The following is a 23763-nucleotide window of genomic DNA, read 5'->3' as shown; positions in this document are numbered from 1 at the left end:
TTCACCTCTGAATTCCAAGGTCAGTTGTAAGGCCAGGCCCTACAGGATGACTTCACCTTTCCTCCTCCTTCTCAGCCCCACAAGTGGGAAAGTACCTCTCACATGCTGTTACTTTCTTCGTGGAAGTTGAAACCAAAATTTTGAAAGTGGTACTGTTTTCAAAACGTCCGGTTCATGGCAGGTGCTCAAACTCGTATCTCTAGCTATTAATATCTTATCTCCTAGATCGGATTCCACTCGTTGATGACAAGTTCTGAATCTTATGTCTGATTCATCCATTTAATGAACACCAGGCCTGTCGAGAGTATTGTTCATAATAATGCTGCACCCATGTAATAAGGGGGCTGGGCGAAGGAAGCGCTACAATGCTGGGATGTGAGACATTCATTCCTTGAGCCTGAATGGCAGCCAACTTTTCAGAGAAGCCCTTCACCCTTCCGCACTGAGAACTAGTAGAAGCCAGACTGCCTTCCGAGGCCGCATCGCGACGAGGTAACTGCTCCGTCACTTTACTCCTCCCTCCCGACTGGAGCCCGAAAGGGGGCGGTGTGGGTAAGCGCGCTTCGCGCTGGCCTCTGGGACGGCTGCGCACGCGCAGCTTCCGGCTCCTGGCCTCGAGATTTATTTGACGCTGCCCATTCGGTTCCCTCAGAAGTCTCGAGGCAGCCGCGCTGCGCAGGCGCAGTGGTCCCTTCGGCTGGGGAATTATTTGACGCCACCGCCCCTGGCAGTCGGAAGTTGCTTGAACGGAGCCCAGCCGGCCGGCCAAGCGACCGGTCTTCGTCGTCCCCTGGGCGCCCTGTGAGAGTCACCGACGGGTGGACGGACTGACCGCCGGTGGAGGGCCGGCCTGGACAGTGGCAACGCGGGCCCAATGGCGCGGGTCGCGTGAGGCGGCAGGCCGAGTGCGGCCCGCGGTGCGCCCGCCCAGCGATGCGGGCCCCGCCCGTCGCCTCAGGTACGCGGCGGCCGGCGCGGCCGGACCCTCCCCTCTCTCACTGTTATTATTATTATTTTTCTCTTGGCGGCCACCGAGGCGGAGCCTCTCTCACCTTCGAGTGCTCCGGGGTCCGGGGGCCTTGGCACGCGCATTCCTGGGTTCTGAAGTAGGCTCACCGGGCTCGGGAGCGCAGCCCTGGCCCGCGGCTTCTGCCGGGTGTGAGCGCGGACCCAGGCGGCTCCGGCTGCTGGCCGAGCGCGTCCCTGGTAGCCTGGGGACGGGCGCGGGTCTGGAGTGGCCGCTGCAACTCCGGGAGAATGCGGTCCACAGCGGGGGCTGGTGGAGTCGCTGTCGTCCGGTGAGGATGCTGTCCGGGGCACGGTGACGCTTTAGGGGGAGAGTAAACAGCCACCCTTAGGAAGAGCTTGCTGTCCCCCGGGCCCAGGCCAGATGGGGGGGGGGGAACTTCACCCTGCGTGGCAGGACTGTAACCCCATTCTACGGACCGGACAAACCGAGGCCCCAGGGCGATCGGGCGCTTGCGGTGCCCAAGGTCATATGGCTGGGTAATTTGAACTCGAGCACTCCAGTCCGGGTTCTTGACAATTAGGTCACTGGATCTTCAACTTTGATGCACGGTAAAAAATCACTTGGGGCGCCTGGAAAAAGATTGGTGGTGCTACAGCACGCCAAAGTAGTTAAACCACCAAGCCTCCTAGAGGGGTGGTGGTGATGGTGGGGTAAGACAAGATACCGGTATGTTTCTGGAGATATCCCCTAGTGATTGTGGGGTGCAGGAAGGTTTGGCAGCTGTAAAAGTATGTAATCGGCTCTCTCAGAGGCCCTCGAGCATCTCTCCAGCTTCGGTGTGCTGGAGGATGCCTGTTAAAAGTGCGGATTCCATTGGCAGAGATTCATATTGTCACTCCCCCCCCCCCCCCAGCGTGTCCTGTTCTATTGCTGGAACTCTCCATTTTTCTGCCTCAGCCTCCTGAGTGCTAGGGTGGTAGCTGTTCGCCACGAGAGAGCTTTTCCTTAGGTCCACTGACTACCACCCTTTGGTAGGTAGGCCTCCTTGAGAGTGAGAAATCATTACGAATTCTTAGTCAGCTGAACTTTAAAAAAATTTACACATCTCCTGCATAAGCTATTGGTTTGCAATTTTCTCTAATATACAGTACTGGTGGTTATAGTTTTTCTAGCCTTTGTGTTTCTCCAACACAGCCCTCCCTGTTTTCTCAGCACCCGACCCGAACACATACACTTCTCTCTTTCGTACACATAATCGTTTCTGTCGCCTAGCTCTCAACATTCCCTTCAGGATCCGTTGCCTTTCCTCAATCCCTGCCCACCTTCATTTTGTGCCTCTCAGCCTTTGTAGTTGACGACATATTTGCCTGTGTTGTACTTCTAGCTCCTCTTTGAGGTTTTGTTGGGCTTGCTGGCAGGGATTATGTTTTCTTGGTCTCTATTTCTTGGAGTACTTTGACAAAAGTGGCTGACAAACCTTTTTTGAATATAAGATTTCAGTTCCTTTACGTCATAGATAGACCTCATGCTGCAGAGGCATGTTTTTCTATTTTTGTAAAAGATATTTGATGTTCTTAGTGTATGGGAGTTTCTCTCCCACCTCTCCCCCCTTTTTTTCCTTAAGAATACTCTAGTTAGGCCTATTCATTTATTCAGTAGATGAATAAAATGTTGAATTTTTATCCATGGCAAAGCACCATGTACAACTGTGTTCCAGTAACATTGGTTGGTTTAGTTGGGTGAGGTGGCACGCACTTTTAATCACAGCTCTCAAGGGGCAGAAGCAGGTGGATCTCTGTGAGTTCCAGGCCACCCTGTTCTGCACAATGAGTTCTAGAACAGCCAGGGCTACATATAGAGAACTGCCTGAAAAAAGCCCATCCAATCAACCACACACAAAAGCAAAGCAAAACAAAAACATTGGTGAGTTTTAACGTTAACTTCATCTCAGACAGTGATTCTACAGTGGGAAACTTTTTATTGCCATTAGGGTTTTGCATGTGATCCTTCCTCATTGTCTAAAACAAGTGTTGTCTAAATCCTCTTGCCTTGTGAGTCTGTATAATCACAAGCAGATGGGACAGCTCTCAATCATAGTTCAGCCTATTCAATGAGAGACAGTAAAACTTTGGTATCAGAGCAACTGACAAACTTGGTGTAGTTAATTACATAATGTCTGAACTGCCATTGCTGCACATGTGTACCAATTTTAAAGGAAGTCAAGGTAATAATTCAGATTAGATCTAGTTTTGGTCCTCCTCCCCCTTTTAAAATTTATTTTCATTGTATGGGCATTTTGACTGTATGCATGTATGTATACCTCTTGAATACTTGGTGCTTGCAGAGGCCAGAAGAGGACGTCAGATCCTTTGGAACTGAAGTTACAGAGGGTTGTGAGCTTCCATGTGGTTGCTGGGAATTGAACCTGGGTGCTCTGCAAGAGCAGCTCATAAGTGCTCTTAAGCACTGAGTCAACTGTCCAGTCCTTTGTTCTTGGTTACTTTTAAAGCCATATGAAATTTATAACAAAAGTAGAGAGGTTAAATATTATAAGGTGGCCATTATGAAGAGGTTTGTTGACAATGAAAACCCACCCTTGTCTTTTTATATTGGTACTGGGGGTTGCATACAGGACCTTCTACACAAGTGCTCTACCACTGTGTCTCTAGTTCTGTATGTAGCCCTGGCTAACCTAGAAATGGCTATGTCGACCAGGGTGTCCTTGAACTTACAGAGGTTTCTCTGCCTCTGTCTCCTGAGGGATTAAAGGCATATCCCACTATACCTGGCTATATTTTTATTTTGAAACAAGGCATATCAAGCTAACTGGGTTGACCTTGAACTTAGTCTGTAGCCCACGCAGGCCAAGTGAACTTAAGATCCTCCTGGCTCAGCTTCCTGAGTAACTAGGATTGCAGGCCTGTACCAGCATGCCTAGGTGAGATTGTTCTTCCCAGTTAAATGTGGAGCATGTAGATTGAATAAAAATACATATTTCACAAAATAATTTTTTACTGTGTAAATTGTTAGAAAGAAAGTCTTCCTTGTCCTACATATACTGTTTGCTTTGTTTTTAGACTAAGGCTAGTAGAGAAGGTGATGGTACAAAGGTGTTAAATTCAGCTGATCAAGAAGCTTGCCCTTGTTTCTGTGATCAGATATGGACAGAGTATCTAGTTCTGCTCTTGGCACATGGAAGGAGCTCAGTTTTTTTAAGCTTGAGGTTTAGGTCTTTAGGTCACTTCCAGTATATGGGTGGAAATGTTCATATGCTCAGTTAGTGACCAAAAGTAGCTCTAATTGCAGTAACATATGACTTTGGCAAGAATTCTGACTAATTTAAGGTACCTATCAATACTGTTCTTGACATGTATAAAGATCTTTTAGACAGAATAAATGATTTCTTGTGGTATAAGATAAAGTTTTAAGCTGGGGGTGGTGGCACACGCCTTTAATCCCAGCACCTCGGAGGCAGAGGCAGGTGGATCGCTGTGAGTTCAAGGCCAGCCTGGTCTACAAAGCAAGTCTAAGACAGCCAAGGTTAACACAGAGAAAGTTTTAAGTTCAATGTTCTGCTCACACCTATAATCTCAGGTAAGCTAGGAGGATTGAGGCCACCCAGAGTCGTATAGTAAGAACCTGTCTCACCTTCCTCTCCCAACATGTTTCAAAATTAGTGTCTACATAGTTCAATTGTAACTTTTCGTAGATGAATTGTTGTGCTTAAAGCTACACAGTGAGCTTCTAGCACACTCTGGAAAAATGGGCCTTCTCCCTCTAGACTCTGTGTCCGTCCCTGCTATCCTTCATGTCAGATGTTCTTTTTGTTGAGAGAGAATTGAGGATGGGGAAGTGGATAGTGTAATCTGCTGTATTTAAGATTAGAACTATAGTGAATGTTTTGTATGTGACATGCATTTTAAAAATAGAAATTGGAGATATTGAATATAAAACAGCTTTTGTCCTTAAGAAGTTCTGTAGTTAGAATTGCAATAAAAATAAAAGTATATCTTAAGCATCCCAGTGAAATAGACTTTTCTATCACCTGGTCAGTCCAATACACTCTTTACTAGTTCTGTGTGCCTACTAAACATTTTAAATGCAATATAGGAACTGAGTTCTAAGTTTATAGTTAGCTATGCCAGTAGACAAGATACTGGGACTATTAGTCCCGGACAGATGATAGTTGTGATGGTGCTGGCTAGGGGCTAGGTGCGTATTTACATTTTCTTTCATAGACTAGCAAAGCCATCTGTTTTCATCTCTGGGAGGAAATGAAGGCAAAACTTGTCTCTCTCCTGGAATTTAGGTGCTTGATAGGATCTTTAGCAACTACAATTTGGTACATAAGTGAGTCCGTCCTTTCTTTCTTTCTTTCTTTCTTTCTTTCTTTCTTTCTTTCTTTCTTTCTTTCTTTCTTTCTAAGTGCCAGCTTGGTGGATGTTTACCTTGTGGAGTCATTAAGACCACAACAGAATTAAGAAATCTGGATGAATTGTGCACTTGTGCTTTAAGGTCCAGCAACACTGCTATCCTGTACTTGTTTCTCATAACTTAACTGTGTACCTTTCTTTCTATGTCCTGAAGTATGTTGACTTAGGCTGCTCTATTTGATCCTTCTCCCAAGTCATTTAGATAGGCACTGAAGGTGCCTATCACACAGGGAGGTTGTGAAAAACAAATGTAGAATGGCTTGTCCAAGGTCATATGGTGAGGGACAAAGTCAGAAGTTTTGGACCTTGAGTTTCTTGTCCCAACATTGCAGTTACTTGATGTGACCCTGAGCAAGTCATGGTCTCATTTGTCTCCTTTCCTAATAGCTAGTGAGACTTAAACATCTAGGGTGGTTGTTGGAGTAAAGTGAAGCAACATGTGAGGGTCTTGGAAATTGGTGAATGACATTATTATCAACTCAAGATCTCTGGTAGTTTTAATCAGCTGCCTTGTAGCTGATCACATCATTGATCATATTAAATGCTATTATATGATGATGTTTCTTTGCTTCCTGTCTTAATCATTATAAAACTATCTTGGGCAGCCACTGTGTTCTGTTTAATCTTCGTATCTAAATCCTAGGATAACTTGATACATATTGGTGTTTAATAATATTTAGTGACATAACTGATGTTTAGATTTACTTCAGAAGGATTGCAAACAATTGTTCCCTATACTTTGACTTGAAACTCCGTGGGAATAGTGTGATTATTATTGTGGCACTCAGTGTGTTTGCTTTATAGAGTAGATGTGATGACTATTTGAGTCAGTCGATGTGACTAATATTAGGTTGTGGTCTTTGTGGGTCACCACTATATTGATTGGTTTTTGTTGTTGTTTTTTGTTTTCTTGTTTTTTCGAGACAGGGAGACAGGGAGACAGGGTTTCTCTGTATAGCCTTGGCTGCCCTGGACTTGCTTTGTAGACCAGGCTGGCCTCGAACTCACATCTGCCTGCCTCTGCCTCCCAAGTACTGGGATTAAAGGTGTGTGCCACCACACCTGGCTTGGTTGTTTTGGTTATTGTCATTTAGACTGAGCTTACGTGTGGGATGCTTATGACAACCTTTAGAGAAAATACTTGGAAAAGGGTCCATGTGGAGTTTAGAAGGAAACTAGAGGTCTGCAGGATGCACTTTTCTTCCCTTAGTGTTTACTTCTAAAGCACTGAAGACGGCAACAGCTCTGCTAGCAGTGAATGTTGATAGTAGATACCCTATAGGAGGAGAGCCATCACCTGCCTTCAGTTATGTTCACTATCTCATGAACTACAGTGACCGACTGTCCTTCTGCCCAGTGTATTAGTGACATTGGAGTTTGCTGATCTCCTATCTGTCTTGGGCATCCATCAAATTACTTTATGGAAGTTCAGTTCCTGTTGCATCTTTCCTGTGATAAAGTAAACTTAACTGGGTAGGAGGGAGTTGGAGAAACGAGCCAGTAGTAGGCTTCTGGGCCACTTGAGTCCCTTTAGTCTACCCACACAACACCCCCATCCCAGCTGTACACTATAATTTCTAATCCTGTATAGGAGGGAACGATAGTCTTGAACCCACACTTGAACCCCTGGAATATCTCTATATTGGTATTCACGAAGTGGGTTTACTGACTCCTTTCCCTATGACTACACAGTCTCTGAAAACATCTTTTGGTTCTGACAGATAGTGTGTAGAATTCTAGAGCACTGGTCAGGAATGACTGGCGCTGTGCTTGCAGAAGGGACAGGTGAGTTGGGCCTCCAGGGTATATCTTCCTTGGAGGGTGGCTTCTGGTTTAATTTTCTGCATCCCTGTCTGCAGTTTGACTTTTCTCTTGTTGCAAAGTTGTAGTTCATGAGGACACAGTCTGCTCCCAGTTTTTTGCTTTTATTTTTTAATTGAGTGTATGCATGGCATCTTTGGCCAGAGGACAACTTGTAGGAGTCTGTTCTTTCCTTTCACCTTGTGGATCCTATTGATTGAACGTGGGTTCTCCGGCTTGATTCCTATGCCTTGCTGAGTCATCTCACAGGCCGTGCCTCCAGTTTTTTACTAAATTAATTACAAATCTCTAATCCTAGCTTTTAAAGTCCTTCAACATTGAGTATTGCTTACTAAAGAAAATTATTTATTTTTTTGAGGCAGAGTCTCTCACTTCAAGCCTGGAACTCACAAAAAAGACCAGTCTGGCCTGAACTCACAAAAGTGGGCCTGCCTCCACCTCCTTAGTGCTGAGATTAAAGGCATATCCTTTTTTAAAAATCCTGTTACCTTCTACAATATAACTTTCTTCCCCTTCCACTCTGAGCATCTTGTTTTAGATGTGAATTTGTTTAAAAATATGAGAAAAGTGTGTATGTGTGTGTGTGTGTGTGTGTGTCTGTCTGTCTGTCTGTCGGTCAGTGTGTGTGTGTGTGTGTGTGTGTCCGTATCTCTGTGTATGTGAGTCTTTGTTTGTGTGTCTGTGTATCTGTGTATGCATATGCCATAGGTGTGCAGATACCCAAGGAGGTCAAAAGAGGGTATCAGAGTCCTGGAGCTTGTGTTAGAGTCAAATGTGACCTACCAGATGTGTGTGCTGGGATTTGAACTCAGTCCTCTGGAAGAGTAGTACGGGTTTTTAACTACTAAGCCATCTCTTCAGCTCTGTTTAGTTTTTATCTTTTGTTTTTAATAGAAGGACCTTACTGGGTAGCCTATGGTAGCTTTGAAATGGCAGTCTTTGCCTTGGTCTTTCAAGTATTAGAATTACAGGTGTGTGCTATTATACTCTTTCTTTTTTTTCTTTTTCTTTCTTGTCTTGTTTTTTAGAGACAGGGTTTCTCTGTGTAGCCTTGGCTGTTCTGGACTCACTTTGTAGAACAGACTGGCCTCGAATTGACAGGGATCTGCCTGCCTCTGCCTCCCCAATTGCTGGGATTACAGGTGTATGTCACCATGCCCTAGCTATACTCTCTGTTCCTTGTTACCACTGTCTTTTCTTTTATGGTTGCCCTTTAAATTTTTCTGAAACAATATGTTTTTTGAATCAGTGTGTTGCAGCCCATTTTATTGTGCTGGCTAGTGTAAATCTTTTTCCTTTCATATTATAATAGCAGTAAACATAGTTTTACATGCATATCTGTTTTATCTTTTCAGGTGCCATTTGGATAGTACGTTAGCGGCACAATGTACTCTGAGTGGCGATCACTGCATTTGGTGATTCAGAATGATCAAGGCCACACCAGTGTGCTACACAGCTATCCAGAGAATGTTGGGCGAGAAGTGGCAAATGCAGTAGTCCGTCCCCTTGGGCAGGCATTAGGTACCTCTTCAGTGGCTGGTAATGAGAGTTTGTTAAAAACTGACAAAGAAGTAAGTGTTTCTTCATTTCATTCTATTATTTTAAAATATGAATTGATTACTAAAAAACTTAGTGTTGACTTTTTAAAAAGTAATAGTTAAAAATAGATTGTGTGTGTATGTAGGTTTCTCTGTGAACATGTGCACATGAGTGCCGGTTCTTATGGAAGCCAGTGCTGCCGGGTCCTTATGCAGCTGGAGTTAGGAGCAGTTGTGAGCCACCTGGCGTGACTGATGGGATGAAACTTGGGTCCTCTGCATGAACAGTATGCACTGTTACAGTGCTGACTTTTTAATGGCTTGCTGACCAATCTAGTGAGAGTCTCAGTTTTTATCTCACTTAGGTTTATGCTGGGAATTGGGGCCTATTGGAGCTATAAAGAAGCTTGTGCTGTTTTGCTGCTGAGGCTTCTCACTGCCACCTCCATGTGAGCTAAGTGGTTAGGACAGAGAGTCAAGTGTCAGCGTTTAAGCACTAGGCTCCTCCGTCTTCAGTTTTCTGTTTCTGTTTGGAAGTCCCTCTCCTATTAGGGATACTATTGTTGTGATGAAACACCATGACCAAAAGGAACTTGAGGAGGAAAGAGTTTATTTTGCTTACATATCCAGGGTTGCAGTCCATTGAGAGAAACCAAGGCAGGAACTCAAACACTGCAGAATTGTAGGCCTCGAGCATTTTTTTTTTTTTTTGAGTGTTTCGAGACAGTTTCTCTGTGTAGCCTTGACTGTCCTGGACTCGATTTGTAGACCAAGCTGGCCTTGAACTCACAGTGCTCTGTCTGCCTCTGCCTCCCAAGTGCTGGGATTAAAGGCATGTACCACCACTGCCTGGCTGACTTTGAGCTTTTTCAAACCTACTTTATTTGGGGTTCTTTAATGCTTATCTCTCCCTTCCAACCTACCTACCCTAGATAGGAGAGAATAGAGTTAATGGAAACAGGAGAAGTAGACCTTTTTAGACTCAGTTTTTTGGAGCAGTTCCACTGGTGTAGTCAGCAGGATTTCAGCTGACCCGTTAAACAGCAAGCCAGCAATTCAGCAAAGGTGCCTGCAAGTGCAGCCACTGGAACCTGGAGCAGCAGTTGTAACCAGGAACCTCAAAGCGTTTGCTGGAGCAGTTCTTTCTAGGAGTGTCTCGAAGTGGAGTGATGAACAGCCAAGACCAAAAAGCCCTCTTGTTTTGGACTCATATATATATCAGTTCTCATCTTCCACTTTTGGTCCTCAGAATTGAACTCAGGCTTTCAGATATATGTATAGCAAATGGTTTTACCCACTGAGCCATCAAGGGTGCTTTTCCTTTAGAACAATTAAACTACTATGACAAAGATAACTTGTCTTTTTTTGGGGGGGGGTTCCTCTAATAATTAGGAACCTGTAGCTCCTTTTAAGATTCCTTTTTGGGGCTGGGGAGATGGTTGTATAGCTCTGCTGCCTTGGACTTGAGATCTTGGTAAAGTGCTTGCTGTACAATCCAGTTTTAATCCAGCCTTATCTACATAGAAAATTCTAGGTCAGATACGGCTACTTGGTGGAACCTATGCAAAAAACAACAAAACAAAACAGCACAGTGGTATGTATTTTAATCACTGTCATTCCAGCACTGGGAATGAAGAGACAGGAGGGTCCCTGGGGCTCACTGGCCAGCCAGCCTAGCCTCAATGCTCCCAGGTCAGTGACACACCTGTCTCAAAAGGTGGCCAGCACCTGAGCAGTGATACCTGAGATAGAACTCTGGCTTCTACACGCAGGCACACATGCATGTACCCACATGTACATGAACACATGCACACTCTGTTTTCTTGTATGGCTTAACATCCAACATGTCCTGCTCTGAATTTGTCCCAGCTTCACTGTGGTTATAGTTTTCTTTAGTGTTTATTGCTGCTAACCACAAATTTCTTACCTTTAGCCTTTTGTAGTTGTTTTTGAGCTAAAGACATTTAATATAAACTTGATATAGTGGCATGTGCCTGCAGTTTCAGCCTTTGGTAGGCTTAGGCAGGAGGATCTTGAGTGTCAGGACAGCCAGGGCTATCTAGCAAGACCCTGTCCCAGATCCACTTATCTTCTACTCCCAAATTCAATATATTTATTTCTCTCGTCAGATTCAAATTTAGTAAGCCTTTAAAGTACTTTTGAATCCTGAATTATATCCAACAAGCTAACTAGCCTTTTTGTCTTTGTGTTGTTTACAGATGATTGCTGCTTCTTCTTCTTCTTCTTCTTCTTCTTCTTATTCTTATTCTTATTCTTATTATTATTATTATTATTATTATTATTATTATTAATTATATAAGACCTCTATTTAATTCAGGCTGTCTTGGACTCATTATGTAGTTCTGAGGCTACCTTGACCTTAAGATCTCCCTGCTTTAGCATCTTGGAGTGCTGGGGTTAAAGGCTTGCAACATCAACCTAGCCTATCCAAAATAAACGTTTTGGCAAGGTATATTGGTGGTATAGCTCAGGAGTAAAGTACTTCCCTGATGTGCTTAGGGCCCTGGGTTTAATCCCTAAACAGCAGAACAACAGCAAAGGTGTGCCTTTGCTAGGCCAGTGATGCCCTTTCCACAAATAATTTCAGAACCTTCATCCTGTATTGTCTTTGGTATTTGGGCCACTTATAAATATGACCATTTCTACATCCTACAGGCTATTATGTGTCCATCCTTGTTGATTAGGTTTTTTTTTTTTTTTTTTTTGCCTAATTTCCTCTTAAAGCTTAGATATCCTGATGCCAGAAACACCTGATGCTTGGTGAGATACTTTAAAACCTGTGGTTGGAAAACCAGGTTCATCTTCAGCTTCACTATTTGTAACCCAGTGGTGGGCTGAATCACTTAAACATGCTAAATTTTATTTTTCTGTTGTATGAAGTGAGAACAGTTTACACTGTTCCATAGGATTTATGGTGATGGTGACTTTTATGAAGGAAGATTTATTTATTTATTTATTTCAATTTTTGGTTTTTGAAACAGGGCCTCTCTGTGTTAGCTTTGGCTGTCCTGGACTTGACTTGTAGACCAGGCTGGCCTTGAACTCACAGGGATCCACCTGCCTCTGCCTCCTGAGTGCTGGGATTACAGGTGTGTACCACCACAGCCCGGCGAAGGTAGTTTTAAAACTGCAGTGATTATACAACTGTCAGCTGTCAGCTCTTTTGATAATATGCCTGCTAGTAAAGGAGTGGAGCTTCTCTGGCTTGACTTGGTCTTTTTTTTTTTTTTAAGATTATTTATTTATTATTTATACAGCATGCTGCCTGCACGTGTACCTGCACACCAGATGAGGGTACCAGATTTCACGATAGATATTGTGAGCCACCATGTGGATGCTGGGAATTGAATGCAGTACCTTTGGAAGAACAACCTCTAAGCCATCTTCCAGCCCCAACTTGTTCTTTTCTGAACAGCCTGGTTCTCAGTGATCATTGTCCTTTTTGTTATGTGTTTACTGATCATCTGCTTAATATTTGTCCCAGAATTTTGTCTGGAATTCACTTAAATGTTATAGGCTTTGGTGTCTAGAATATAGTTTCTTCTCCAAAATAGGAGACCCACCCCCCTTTCTCTTTGCATCACATTTCTTGGAGCACTTACTATGTGTCAGGTTAGGTGTGGCTAGATGCTTAATTAAGACCTTACCCATTCAGTGCTTTTTCACCTGTGTGTGTTCTCACCTGTCCAGTTTAGTGTTGTTGTTTTTTTGACAGAGCAAACAAGTTGTATAATAAGTTGAACAATTCATCTTCCTCCTTGTCATTTGTTCCTATTGCACAGTCTGAAGATGGAATGTAATTGAATTGATTTCTTAAATGATACATATTTACATATGCAAATTGAATAGATTAAAATTTACATTTTCTATTTTTTAAAAAGATTTTTTTATTTATGTACTTTATCTGGCAGTATGTACATTTATGTACCAGAAGAGGGTATTGGATCTCATGAGACTATAGTTATAGATAGTTGTGAGCTGCCATGTGAGTGTTGGAAATTGAATGCAGGTCCTCTGGAAGAGCAGCCAGTGCTCTTAACCACTGAGCCATCCCTTCAGCCTCTACATTTTCTGTTTTTATGTTTCTATTATCTGTAGAAAATTGAAAGGATCATTTCACAAAGTGAATGGTAATGATATCAAAAGGGTAAAGCATGATTAGGTTTAAAATGTAAACATAATGAATTTAATTTCTCTTGAAATTTGCTTGACAAATACAACATGAATATGTCTAATACATAGAAAGTATGTGTCTAGAGTAAATGTGATGTGTATGTTGAGATGCCTATATCTTCAACCTAAAGCATCTGGGCACTAGAAGATGTTGTATTTTAAATTAATCTAGTGAAATACAGATAAAGATCTATAATCTTTGTGAATATTTTCTTTTGCTTAGGTAAAATGGACCATGGAAGTAATTTGCTATGGATTGACCCTTCCATTGGATGGAGAGACTGTAAAATATTGTGTTGATGTATATACAGATTGGATTATGGCTTTGGTGTTGCCGAAAGATTCTATTCCATTACCAGTTATTAAAGAGCCTAATCTATATGTTCAAAGTATATTAAAACACCTACAAAATCTTTTTGTTCCACGGTAAGTTAGACCTGACTATCAGGTCATTATCAAAATCATAATAAAGTAATTATTAGTGCAACTTTAATAAATATAGAAGTTGGTTTTATTTTTAGCCCTTTAAATTTACTCATTCTCTTATGGATTCTATAAATATGAATAAAAGAGATAGACTTACAGGATTATGTAATATTTACAAGGAAGTTTTTGTTTGCCTTTTGAGATGGCATCCTCCTGAGTAGCTCAGACTGGTCTTGAACTTTCTGTGTAGCCTATGTTGGATACAAACTCATAATCCTCCTGTCTTAGCTGTTTGAGTTCTGAGATTATAGGTGTGTTGCACCACTTTTGGATTTACCACAATTAAAAAAAATAGGTATGTCTTTATTTTAAGTACTTTTTGGCCTTGTTTCTGAAGTGTTGGGTATTAAAAATATGGTGATGGTGACATATTTCTTTCCCTTTTAAAACATTTTTTTGGAGGCCGGCAAGGTGACTCAGTGGGTACAAGTGCTAGTCACTAAGCCCCATGATCATCATTTGATCTTGGGGACCTAGATGGTGGAAGGAGAAGAACACTCCCAAGGACACATGCTCATGCATACCAGTTAAATGTTTTTAAAACCACCAACATGTGCATGCTTTTGTATATCATAATTCTTGTCTCCGCCTTACACCAAAGGCAACTGTTCTTACCTTAAAATAATCTTGTGGAGTATGAAGGCATAGAATTAAGCAAACAGGCATGGTGGCTTATTCCTGTAATTACAGCAATTTAGAGGTGGAGTCAAGATCAAGAGTTGAAGACAGCTATTCCTAGTCTACAGGAGTTGAAGGCCAGCCTGAGCTATATCATGAGACCCTGTCTTAAAGAAGCCAAAAAGGACCAGTGAAATGGCTCAGTGGATAAAGGTGCTTACCACTAAGCCTGATGTACTGCTGAAAAATAGTAATGACGTTTGAGTAAATGGTGCTTTTGTTTTTACTTTTCTCTCCTGAGAAGTATGACTGTGAGTCGTTTTGCTATTTGATAATTAGCTTGTTCCTCAGAAGTGTATGTACAGGTCAGTGAATTCTAAAAGGCACTGACGCAAGTGTTAGGGTTCTCTTAGCTGTTGATAGTATGTGAAGATTAGGTGAATGTTTTCAATGCTGTATATTGGGACTTCTGATCTAATCTTCCATTACTAGAAGTTTCAGTTTAAAATTTTAGTTCATAAAAATTGTCATCAATGCTTACTTAATGAGTTGTTTTTATATAAACTGACTCTCAAAGTGGAGGAAACTGCCTTTACCTTTTGCTAGAGATTAAGTGAATATGACTTTCTCTTTTGTTTATTAGTTTGACATTTTTTCATAATTGAAGAATGTAGTATCTGTTGAAATTGATTGGAGTTTTAATTGCTTAGATATATTGCATTATAAGATATGTAGTATCTTTTTTTCCCCTGCTCCATGTGCACATGTCTCCTAAAGCAGAGGTCCACATTTTTTTAAAACTAGCTAATAAATGTTTCCTACATTGCAAGGCTCTATGGTATTGCAGCTCCTCAGATCTGTGGTAGAACAGGAAAGCAGCTATACATTACTAAGTTAATTATTAACTTATTTTTATGTTATGTGTATCTGTGCATCTGGAACTGGGGTTACAGACAGTTGTGAACTGCCATATGGGTGCTGAAAATTGAACCTGCGTCACCTGAAGAGCAGCCAGTGCTCCTAACCCCTGAGCCATCTCTCTAGCTCACAGACTACTAAATTAAGGAGCAAGAACTTTACTTACAAAGGCAGCTGGGGAGATGGCTCAGCAGTTAGGGGCACTGGCTTTTCTTCCTGCAGGACCTGGGTTAGATTCCCAGCACTCCGCATGGTGCCTCACAACCATCTATAGCTCTAGTCCAGGGGATCTGATGTGTTCTTCTAACCTCTGTGGGCAGTGCTACACAGACATACCTGTAGGTAGAATGCCAACATAAACAAAAGGCAAGTGTTAGTCAAGTTCTGACCAGTTCACTAATCCCGGTTCTAAAGTTTTTCTGAAAACTACAAGTCACTTTCGGGATTGAAGAAAATCTGAAAATCTCCTTTGTTCAGACCTTTTTTTTTTTTTTTTGGTTTTCGAGACAGGGTTTCTCTGTGTAGCTTGGCTGTCCTGGACTCGCTTTGTAGACCAGGAAGGCCTCGAACTCACAGAGATCCACCTGCCTCTGCCTCCTGAGTGCTGAGATTAAAGGTGTGCGCCACCACGCCTAGCTCGACCTCTCTTTTTTTAATGTGAAGACTACCCTGTTTCTTCGAGTTTTAGAAACTGGAATCCTGTTACTGACGTTAGGCCTTTTGAGTGAGGTTAAGGAACTAGAGGAGATTTTATTTCCTTTCCTGCTACTGAGCAGGCTTTACACCTGAAAGAATGGCTACTGTGGGGCCCGTGTGCTATAATAGCCACCTCGGAAGAATGTCAGCTCCAGTGCCCTATTAGTACTTTGAAGGCTATTAGGTCATTCTTTGTTCTCTCTCACATAGGCAGAACAGACACATGTTTGGGCTGTGTGGCATCTTATGGCCTAGCTTCACCTCTACATGAATGTGGGATGACCACCTCCGTCCCTGTGTGTGTCTGTGTGATGCATGCACAAGTGTGGGTGCACCACATGCAGAGGGAATTGGGCGTCTTCTCCTATTGCTTTGTGCCTCACTTTCTTGAGAAAGGACTTTTTTCTGAACCAGAAACTTGCTATTTCAGCTAAGCTGCCTGGCTAGCAAGCTTCCAGAACCCACCTGTCTCCACCCCGTAACACTGGGGTTACAGATACATACATCCATGCCCAGCTGTTTATGTGAGTGCTGGGGATTTGAACTTGGGTCCTTTTATGCTTATATAGTGAATGATCTTACCTATTAAGCTACCCCCACCCCCAGCTCTTACTTCTTTAGGAAATCTTTAGTTACTTAGTTATGATTTGTCTGCAGTTCTAAGGTAGGATCCAGCTTTCTGGGTCATGGCCCAGGTCTAAGGACTAGATGATTTGCTGACATTCGTTCAAGACTCTCCATCTCTTTGTGTCAAGTCACAATTTATGGAAATTTGACTTTACAGTTTATGCTAGTATTAGGTTGGGTTTCTCATGAGAAAGCTGGAGGCCAACTCACCAGTTGTTAAAGCTGTTCTTCAAATTCTTAGGTAGGGCATCTTGAAAAATGAGGCAAGGGCTAGGCCCTAGGCCTCTAGTTTTCTCTTCTTCCCCATTTTATGGAATAGTCTCTTTGTCTTAAGGAGCAAAAATATCTAAAGAGAAATTTGCAACTGTTACTTGAGGAGCCCTTGAAGCCCTTTGGAATACCTGTGCTTTTATTAGAGCAGTAGTAACAGGCGCTCCTCTCTGAGGAGATGCTGACACGCCTCATCAATTTTGGACACTCCATTGGGCCTCTTTTAACAGATGTTACCTTCGAGGTGACTGTGAATACTGTAAACATTTGAAGAATTCTTATGACTGTGTTTCAGAAAACTGAAAAAGAACATAAGGGCTTTTCAGCTCCAGTGTGAAGAGCAGAGGCAACTAGGTATGTACTCATCTACCAGGAACTAGCTGAATATCTGCTGTTATGTGCCAGACACATTTCAGAAAGAAAATCCAGAGGTGAAGCTTGCATTCTACTTTGTCTACTTTCTCACAGAAGCTAATTTCTTACAGGAGAAGTAGATGGAGATCTCAGGAATAGTGGTGGTAAAACTAGCTGTGAACCAAATAGGGTTGTGCTTAGCCCTGTCCACTGGTGCTTAGGCAATGTCATTGGACCACTGTTCTGCGTCAGTAAGCTTTCTGTTCTTTGGCTGTTGCTGTCTCTCTTCCAGGCCTGTCAGTGATATCTGTCTGTCTTCTTCAGACAGGAACAGGGCTCCAGTCAGATCCGACTATGCTTACAGGTTCTGAGAGCTATTCAGAAACTGGCCCATGAGTCATCCATCATGGCTCGAGAAACCTGGGAAGTCTTACTGTTGTTTCTTCTGCAAATTAATGACATACTTCTGGCCCCACCAACTGTTCAAGGTTTGTTAATGAATTTTTCCCCATATATTTCTGAGCTCCAAATATATAGTTGGTGAATGATAGACTCAGTGTAAATTTCAGATTTTGGTAAGACTGTTGATAAACCAAAGGTAACAATTTTTAGGCTGGAAAGATACACGTTTAATCTCAGAGCTCAGGTGGCAGAGGCAGGTGGATCTCTTCAAGACCAGCCTTGTCAATATACCAGGACAGCTAGAGTGACATAGTGAGACTCTGCCTTACAAAAGAAAGGGTGTGTGTTTGTGTCTAAGTTATTTTACCTTCAGTGATTATTTTGCTAATGTAGAGAAGGACTTGAAATTAAGCATGCTGGAGAAGAATGGGAACAGTAGTTTGTTTTGTGCAGTAGTATAGAGCATAATCACATGATAGATTAGGGTCTGTGGATAAAGCACTGCATGACAAAGTTGTTATCAGAGTAGAATCTGATAGCTTGATAGGAATGATGATGAGATCTCTCTCCCTCTCCTCTCCCCTCCCCTCCCCTCCCCTCCTCTATCCCCTCCCTTCCCCTCCCCTCCCCTCCCCTCCCCTCCCCTATCCCCTCCCTTCCCCTCCCCTCCCCTCCTCTCCTCTATCCCCTCCCTTCCCCTCCCCTCCCCTCCCTTCCTCTCCTTTCTTTTCCTCTCTTTAAACCTCCCCTTGAGATACTAAGGAAAGGGCCAGTGCTGGGCAAACACTTAACGACTGAGACTGAGCTCCACCCTGAGCCCAGAAAATAGCTTGTTTGGCAAATAAAACCTCAAAAGTCTTTTTCTCTTTTTTTCTTCTTCTCAAAAGTTTTAAGATGCTTGATTTGGAAGTATGACATTCATTAGCTAGCTATAAAAAGCCTCTGTTTTTATAGTTTTACAGTGTATTTCAGAAGACATGCTTTGTACGTTAAAGTCAGTATGCATAAACTATAAGTTGATACTCGAGTTCCAGATTCTGTTGTTCTTATTCTCTGTGTATTCTCTTTGCTAACATAAAGTTAGTGTGCTTGTGTTATCAGATAGATGCAGTGACCAAGGAAATGTCTGGAAGGAGTTGTAGAATTGTAATGTGGGCAAGGATCCATGACAGGAATACAATCTGGTATTGACAGTAGCTTGCCAGTCACAGCACTGATTCATTGCTGCTCATCTGCTATTGGTGCCCCGTGCCAGTGACTGATGTCAGCACTATGAATCAGGCAACTGTCCCTCTCCTTGGGCTCCTGATTATTGGAACTTTGATTTTGCTTGTTTGATATGCACGTTCCAATTACTTTTCCTTCCAGTGTAACTTCGCTTCCTTGAGCTGTGCTGAGTAAAGTCCACTGCCCCTTCTGGTTTCAGAACTTTGACTAGAAGGACAGCTCTGCCTTCTGTTTAAGGCTTGGCCTTGCGCGGTGCCAGTGCTTAGCTTTCCCTTTGTCATTCTCTGCTGAAGGGCAGCTTTATGCACCTGGAACATTTATTACAGATCTTGGAGTTAGGAAGACCTTGGAATTTTTCTGATTCCTTTTTTATTGGCTGAATGGAGTGGGGATATACTGGCATGGTGGCTCACGCCTATAATCCCAGCACTGGAGAGATGGAAGCAGAAAGATTGGATCCTTGACTCCACAGTTAAATCCCAGGCTAACTTAGATACATGACAGCATCATGTCCTTAAACAAAAAGCTAATAGGTTTTCTTGTTTTGTTTTTTTGTTTTTCGAGACAGGCTTTCTCTGTGTAGCTTTGGCTGTCCTGGACTCAGTTTGTAGACCAGGCTGGCCTCAAACTCACATCAATCCACGAGCCTCTGCCTCCCCAAGTGCTTGATCACAGGTGTGTGCCACTGTACCCAGCTGCTAATAGGCATTTACAAATAACTGTCCTGCAGAAATAAATGAGAGGATTATGTGAGATCATGAGTGAACTCCTTGCCATAGAAGATGACTTGTAGAGGTCACTCATTGTTGGTATCATCTTTTTCTTTCTTTCCTGTTTGCCTCTAGCTAGGACCTTAAGAGCTATACTAAAAATTAGCAGGACAGTTGGAAATTCTCAAAAAAATAATTCATTGATGTTCTCTGATTCCTTTATAGGAACTTGCTCCTGAATTTCTCAATTTACTTATTTGAAAAAATTGACATTAGCATTACAACTATTTAATTTTTGACCAGTTTTCTATTATAATGAATGAAAGATTATGTTTTAAAAATAAGTGTGCCGAAGATATGTTTCTTTTCATTGGCTAGGTGGCATTGCTGAGAATCTAGCAGAGAAGTTGATTGGTGTTCTCTTTGAAGTTTGGTTACTAGCTTGCACCCGGTGCTTCCCAACACCTCCTTATTGGAAGACAGCCAAGGAGATGGTGGCTAACTGGAGACACCACCCTGCAGTGGTGGAGCAGTGGAGCAAGGTCATCTGTGCACTTACTTCCAGGTGGGTCATTGTGGGCCTCATCTATCTGACCTTGAGGCAACTGCTCTGGTTCTGTCTTTAAGGGATTCATGGGATACATTTTGAAAAGCCTGTTAGAAAGAAACAAAGAGGTCAGGGAGATGGCTAATGATAGAGGTACCTGCCATGTAAGCCTGACAACCTGACTTTAACCCCCAGAACCCTTGTAAAGGCGAAAGGAGAGAGATCAGATTCCACAGAGTTGTCTTCTGACCTCTACATGTGTGGTATGTCATGGATGGTGGTTGATACTGTGTCTTCTTTCAATTAGCTTTGATTTAAAAAGCCATACATGTTCATAATAGAAATATTGGAAAATATAGAGTGAAACATCCCATCAGTTAAAACTGTTTTTAAATGTATAGAAATTTCTTTAATGTACTTTCCCTCATTTAGTCCTCTTTCATTAAAAACAAGACAAAAACCCAGTTTGAGGTAGTATTGTTTACCTGTGTTTTTCATTTGGTGTCTGATTCAAGTAATTTTAATTATATGTATTTATTTGTAAATAATTCTTGAGGTTGCATTTTTAATAGCTTTATACTTTTATATAATTTAATAATGCTGTTCTGATTGTTTTTTACTTTAGAAATTTTGTTGGAGGAATACTTTATACAGCTTTTTTCCGCCCCCCTGGACTCACTCGTAGACCAGGCTGGTCTCGAACTTACAGGGATCCTCCTGCCTCTGCCTCCCAAGTGCTGGGACTAAAGGGATGCGCCACCATGCCCAGCTCTATATAGCTTTTTATGTATTCTGATTGGTTTGGTTTTTTCAAGACAGGGTTTCTAAAATGTGTAACCCAGGCTGACCTCAAACTCGTGATCCTCTTGCCTCCGCCTCCTTCAGCAAATCCTACTGGCATGCACCACTATAACCAGCCTGATTATTTTATTAAAATAAAATCCTTACATATACAGTCATTTAGTTATATGGCTTCAAAAAGTCTTAAAACATGTAATAAAAATGTACTATATTCTAAATATGTAAATACTAAATTTTGAATATCATATAAAGTTGTTATGAACAAATTATACCTTAGCTGTATTGAAGAATTTTTTAAAAATAATAGGAAGTTGAATATAGTGGCATACACCTTTAATCCCAGAATTCAGGAGAAAGGAGGGGGCAGACCTTTGAGTTTGAGGCCAGCCTGGTATATGTAGTGAGGTCAGTGCCAACCTGGTCTACATAGTGAGTTTCTTGCCAGCCATAGCTAAATAGTAAGACTCTGCTTCAAAATGAACATAAAACCCAAAACCATCCAACCAACCAAAACAACAGGAAAGAAATAATTTACATGATACTTTCATGTTTAATAAAGTAATTATATAGGTACAGTAACAAAAATACATAATTTACTACTTGCAAATTGTATAAATAATAAGCTAACTTAAATAGTTTAAATATTTCAGATAAAAGTTTAAATTATTTTTTAAAAAACTGGAAATCCCTTGCAGTTTGTTGTTATTGTGAGTCATCATTTTCATATAGCCTTTTCGTGTAGCCGTGGTATGCTTAATCTATTTTTTTGTATTATGTTGAATGTATGCCTTATTTAGTAGCTGGATCTGGTAGTACAGGACTGTAATCTTTGTTATCTTGTTTTTTTTTTTTTAAAGTTAAAATGGGCTGCGATATAGTTTGGTAGAGGTTAGCACCTGCCTAGAATGCGTGAGGCCTAGATTCAATCCTCAATACCATCAAAAGAAAAACAAGACAAAAACCTGAAAAAAGAAATGGATGTAGTAGTATGTGGTTATATTTTCCAGATTGCTCCGCTTTACGTATGGTCCTTCATTTCCCCCGTTTAAAGTTCCTGATGAAGATGCCAATCTGATCCCTCCAGAAATGGACAATGAGTGTGTTGCACAAACATGGTTTCGATTTTTACACATGCTAAGGTATTGTCATTTTACTCATGCTTTCTTTACCCAGTATGGATCTTAGGGCAAGAACCACACTGAGCTTCTGCTGCAATGCAGCATGTGAGTGCTAAGCACAGTCCATTAGACAGAGCTGAATTGAACAGCATGCACATCTGCGTCATGGGCCTCCTGCTCTCTCCATTCCAGTGTGCTTGGGTTGTCCTCGGCTGTTCGTGACTGCTCTCTCTAGGAACTTGTTTCTTGCCTGTTGCTGCATCTCTGATGATGATGTCTCTCCTAGGACTTTGTCACATTCATTGGGGGCTTGAGGTGCTATGCTCCTCTCTGTCAGTACTGGTTCATCAGTCTTAGTCTTAGCACCCTCCTCTAGCAGCCTCACTGAAAATTTCACTGAGAAGGAGACCTTAAATTTTACAGAAGAAGCTGGGTGATGGTAGCTCACACCTTTAATCCTAGCCCTTGGGAGGCAGAGACAGGCGGATCTCTGAGTTCGAGGCCAGCCTGATCTACAGAGAGGGTTCTGAGTCTCAAAAAACTAAGGCAGGGTGGGGGTGGAGATTCACAGAAGAGTAAACCTCCTTCCCTTCCTGCTCTTTCTTTTTTTTAAAATGACATTTATTTATTGTGTGTATTATGATGTGTGTGTAGATGTAAATACATGTGCCTGGCACATATATGAAGCCCCAAGGACAACCTTGTAGAATTGGTTCTTTCCTACTTTACATGGGTTCTGTGGATTGAATTTAAGCCATCCTGCTTGCAGCATTCAGTGGCAAGTGTTCTAGCCCACTTACCACCTCACTGGCTCAAGGAAATAACATTTTTAGAAAGGGAACAGAGGAGGAAAAGGAAAGTAGAAAAAGCTAACCTCTACCAAATATAAGTACTGTGGTATATCTAGGATCTACTTTTAAATTAAAGAAATTTTTTTTATGTGTATGTGTACCTCTCTGTGTGAGTGTATGCTGTGCGTTTGGGTATCCTTAGGTGGCAAAAGAGGGCATCACATCCATAGCATTGGAGTTACAGAAGGTTGTGAGTCATTGCATGTGCATGTTGGGAACCAAAGAGTACTCTGGACGAGTAGTATGCACTCTTAACCATTAAGTCTCTTTCCAGCCCCCCTTTAAACATTTTTTGTTTATTCGCTGCTAGGGACTTGAATTTGGGTTTGTACATGATAAGCATACCTAAACATACTTCCCTCCTTTATTTATTTATTATTTGAGACAGGGCCTTTGCTGTGTAGCTCAGACTGGCCTTGAACCTACTGTCTTTACCTTAGCTTCCTGAGTACTGGGATTGAGCCACTGTGGTCAGTTACCCTGAAGTCCCTCCTTTAAGAGCCTTACATAGCTAACAGAAGTGTTTTATTTACAAAATTTGCATATTTCTTATGTTATTATTTCTAAATGTTGCTAAGATAGTGGGAAGCTGGCCTTTGTTAGGTTACTATATCCTTATATGAGACAGGAGGATCACAAGTTTAAAGCTAGTATGGGTTTTAGTGAGTTTCACGGTATGTCTATAACTTCATCATAAGTCTCTGTTTTCAAAAAAATTTTTTTTAATTAAAAAAATTGTTGCCTAATATTTCCTCCTTTCTGCATTCCTAATTGCTCTCCTTGGCTTTATCTTTGTTCTTAAGATAATACTTGTGTTTTAGTCAGTGTATTTTAACCTGGGTAAGCAAGTGTGTGCACACACACTATTGTCACCAGTGGGAGGGAGATTACTGTGAATCCATGGAAAGCCCTAATTAAACTCTAAGAATTGGTTGGGGAAAGAATGCCTTGAATGTTGTTTTTGAACCAAGAACACTTGGCTTTCTCTTTCTCAGCTTTCTCATTTCCTTGTACATATATACTGTCTCTCTAGCACACTGATCTCCCTGTCTCTGGTCCCCCTGCCTTTCAGGAATATGTAATTTAGTGGCATGAACAGATGTGAGCACTGTGGCTCCAGCTCTGGCTCTTTTAGGGTACTGGGCCCTTCCCTCTGCGCACTCATACTCTCAAAAGAGATAC

The 23763-nt window shown here is 41.9% G+C and overlaps 1 protein-coding gene across 4 annotated transcripts in view; it reads left to right on the top strand.

Annotated features, from left to right (window-relative positions):
- The first annotated feature begins 641 nt into the window (after positions 1 to 641).
- Positions 642 to 23763, top strand: part of RALGAPB (Ral GTPase activating protein non-catalytic subunit beta) — a 79110-nt gene continuing 55988 nt past the window's right edge. Inside the window, exons 1-6 of one of the 4 annotated variants that reach the window (XM_084774885.1) lie at positions 642 to 958; positions 8580 to 8795; positions 13180 to 13382; positions 17250 to 17413; positions 19643 to 19829; positions 21620 to 21751. In XM_084774885.1, the coding sequence (XP_084631011.1) occupies positions 8610 to 8795; positions 13180 to 13382; positions 17250 to 17413; positions 19643 to 19829; positions 21620 to 21751 (872 nt within the window). In that variant the 5' untranslated portion in view covers positions 642 to 958; positions 8580 to 8609. The remainder of the gene's footprint in view (positions 959 to 8579; positions 8796 to 13179; positions 13383 to 17249; positions 17414 to 19642; positions 19830 to 21619; positions 21752 to 23763) is intronic. The other 3 variants (XM_084774884.1, XM_084774887.1, XM_084774886.1) reach the window with 3 other exon arrangements.

Source organism: Acomys minous (genome assembly GCF_964271855.1).
Source record: "Acomys minous genome assembly, chromosome: 3".
NCBI classification, from domain to species: domain Eukaryota; kingdom Metazoa; phylum Chordata; class Mammalia; order Rodentia; family Muridae; genus Acomys; species Acomys minous.
Note: the sequence above shows the minus strand (reverse complement) of the source record. Positions and strands in the feature narration are given on the sequence as shown.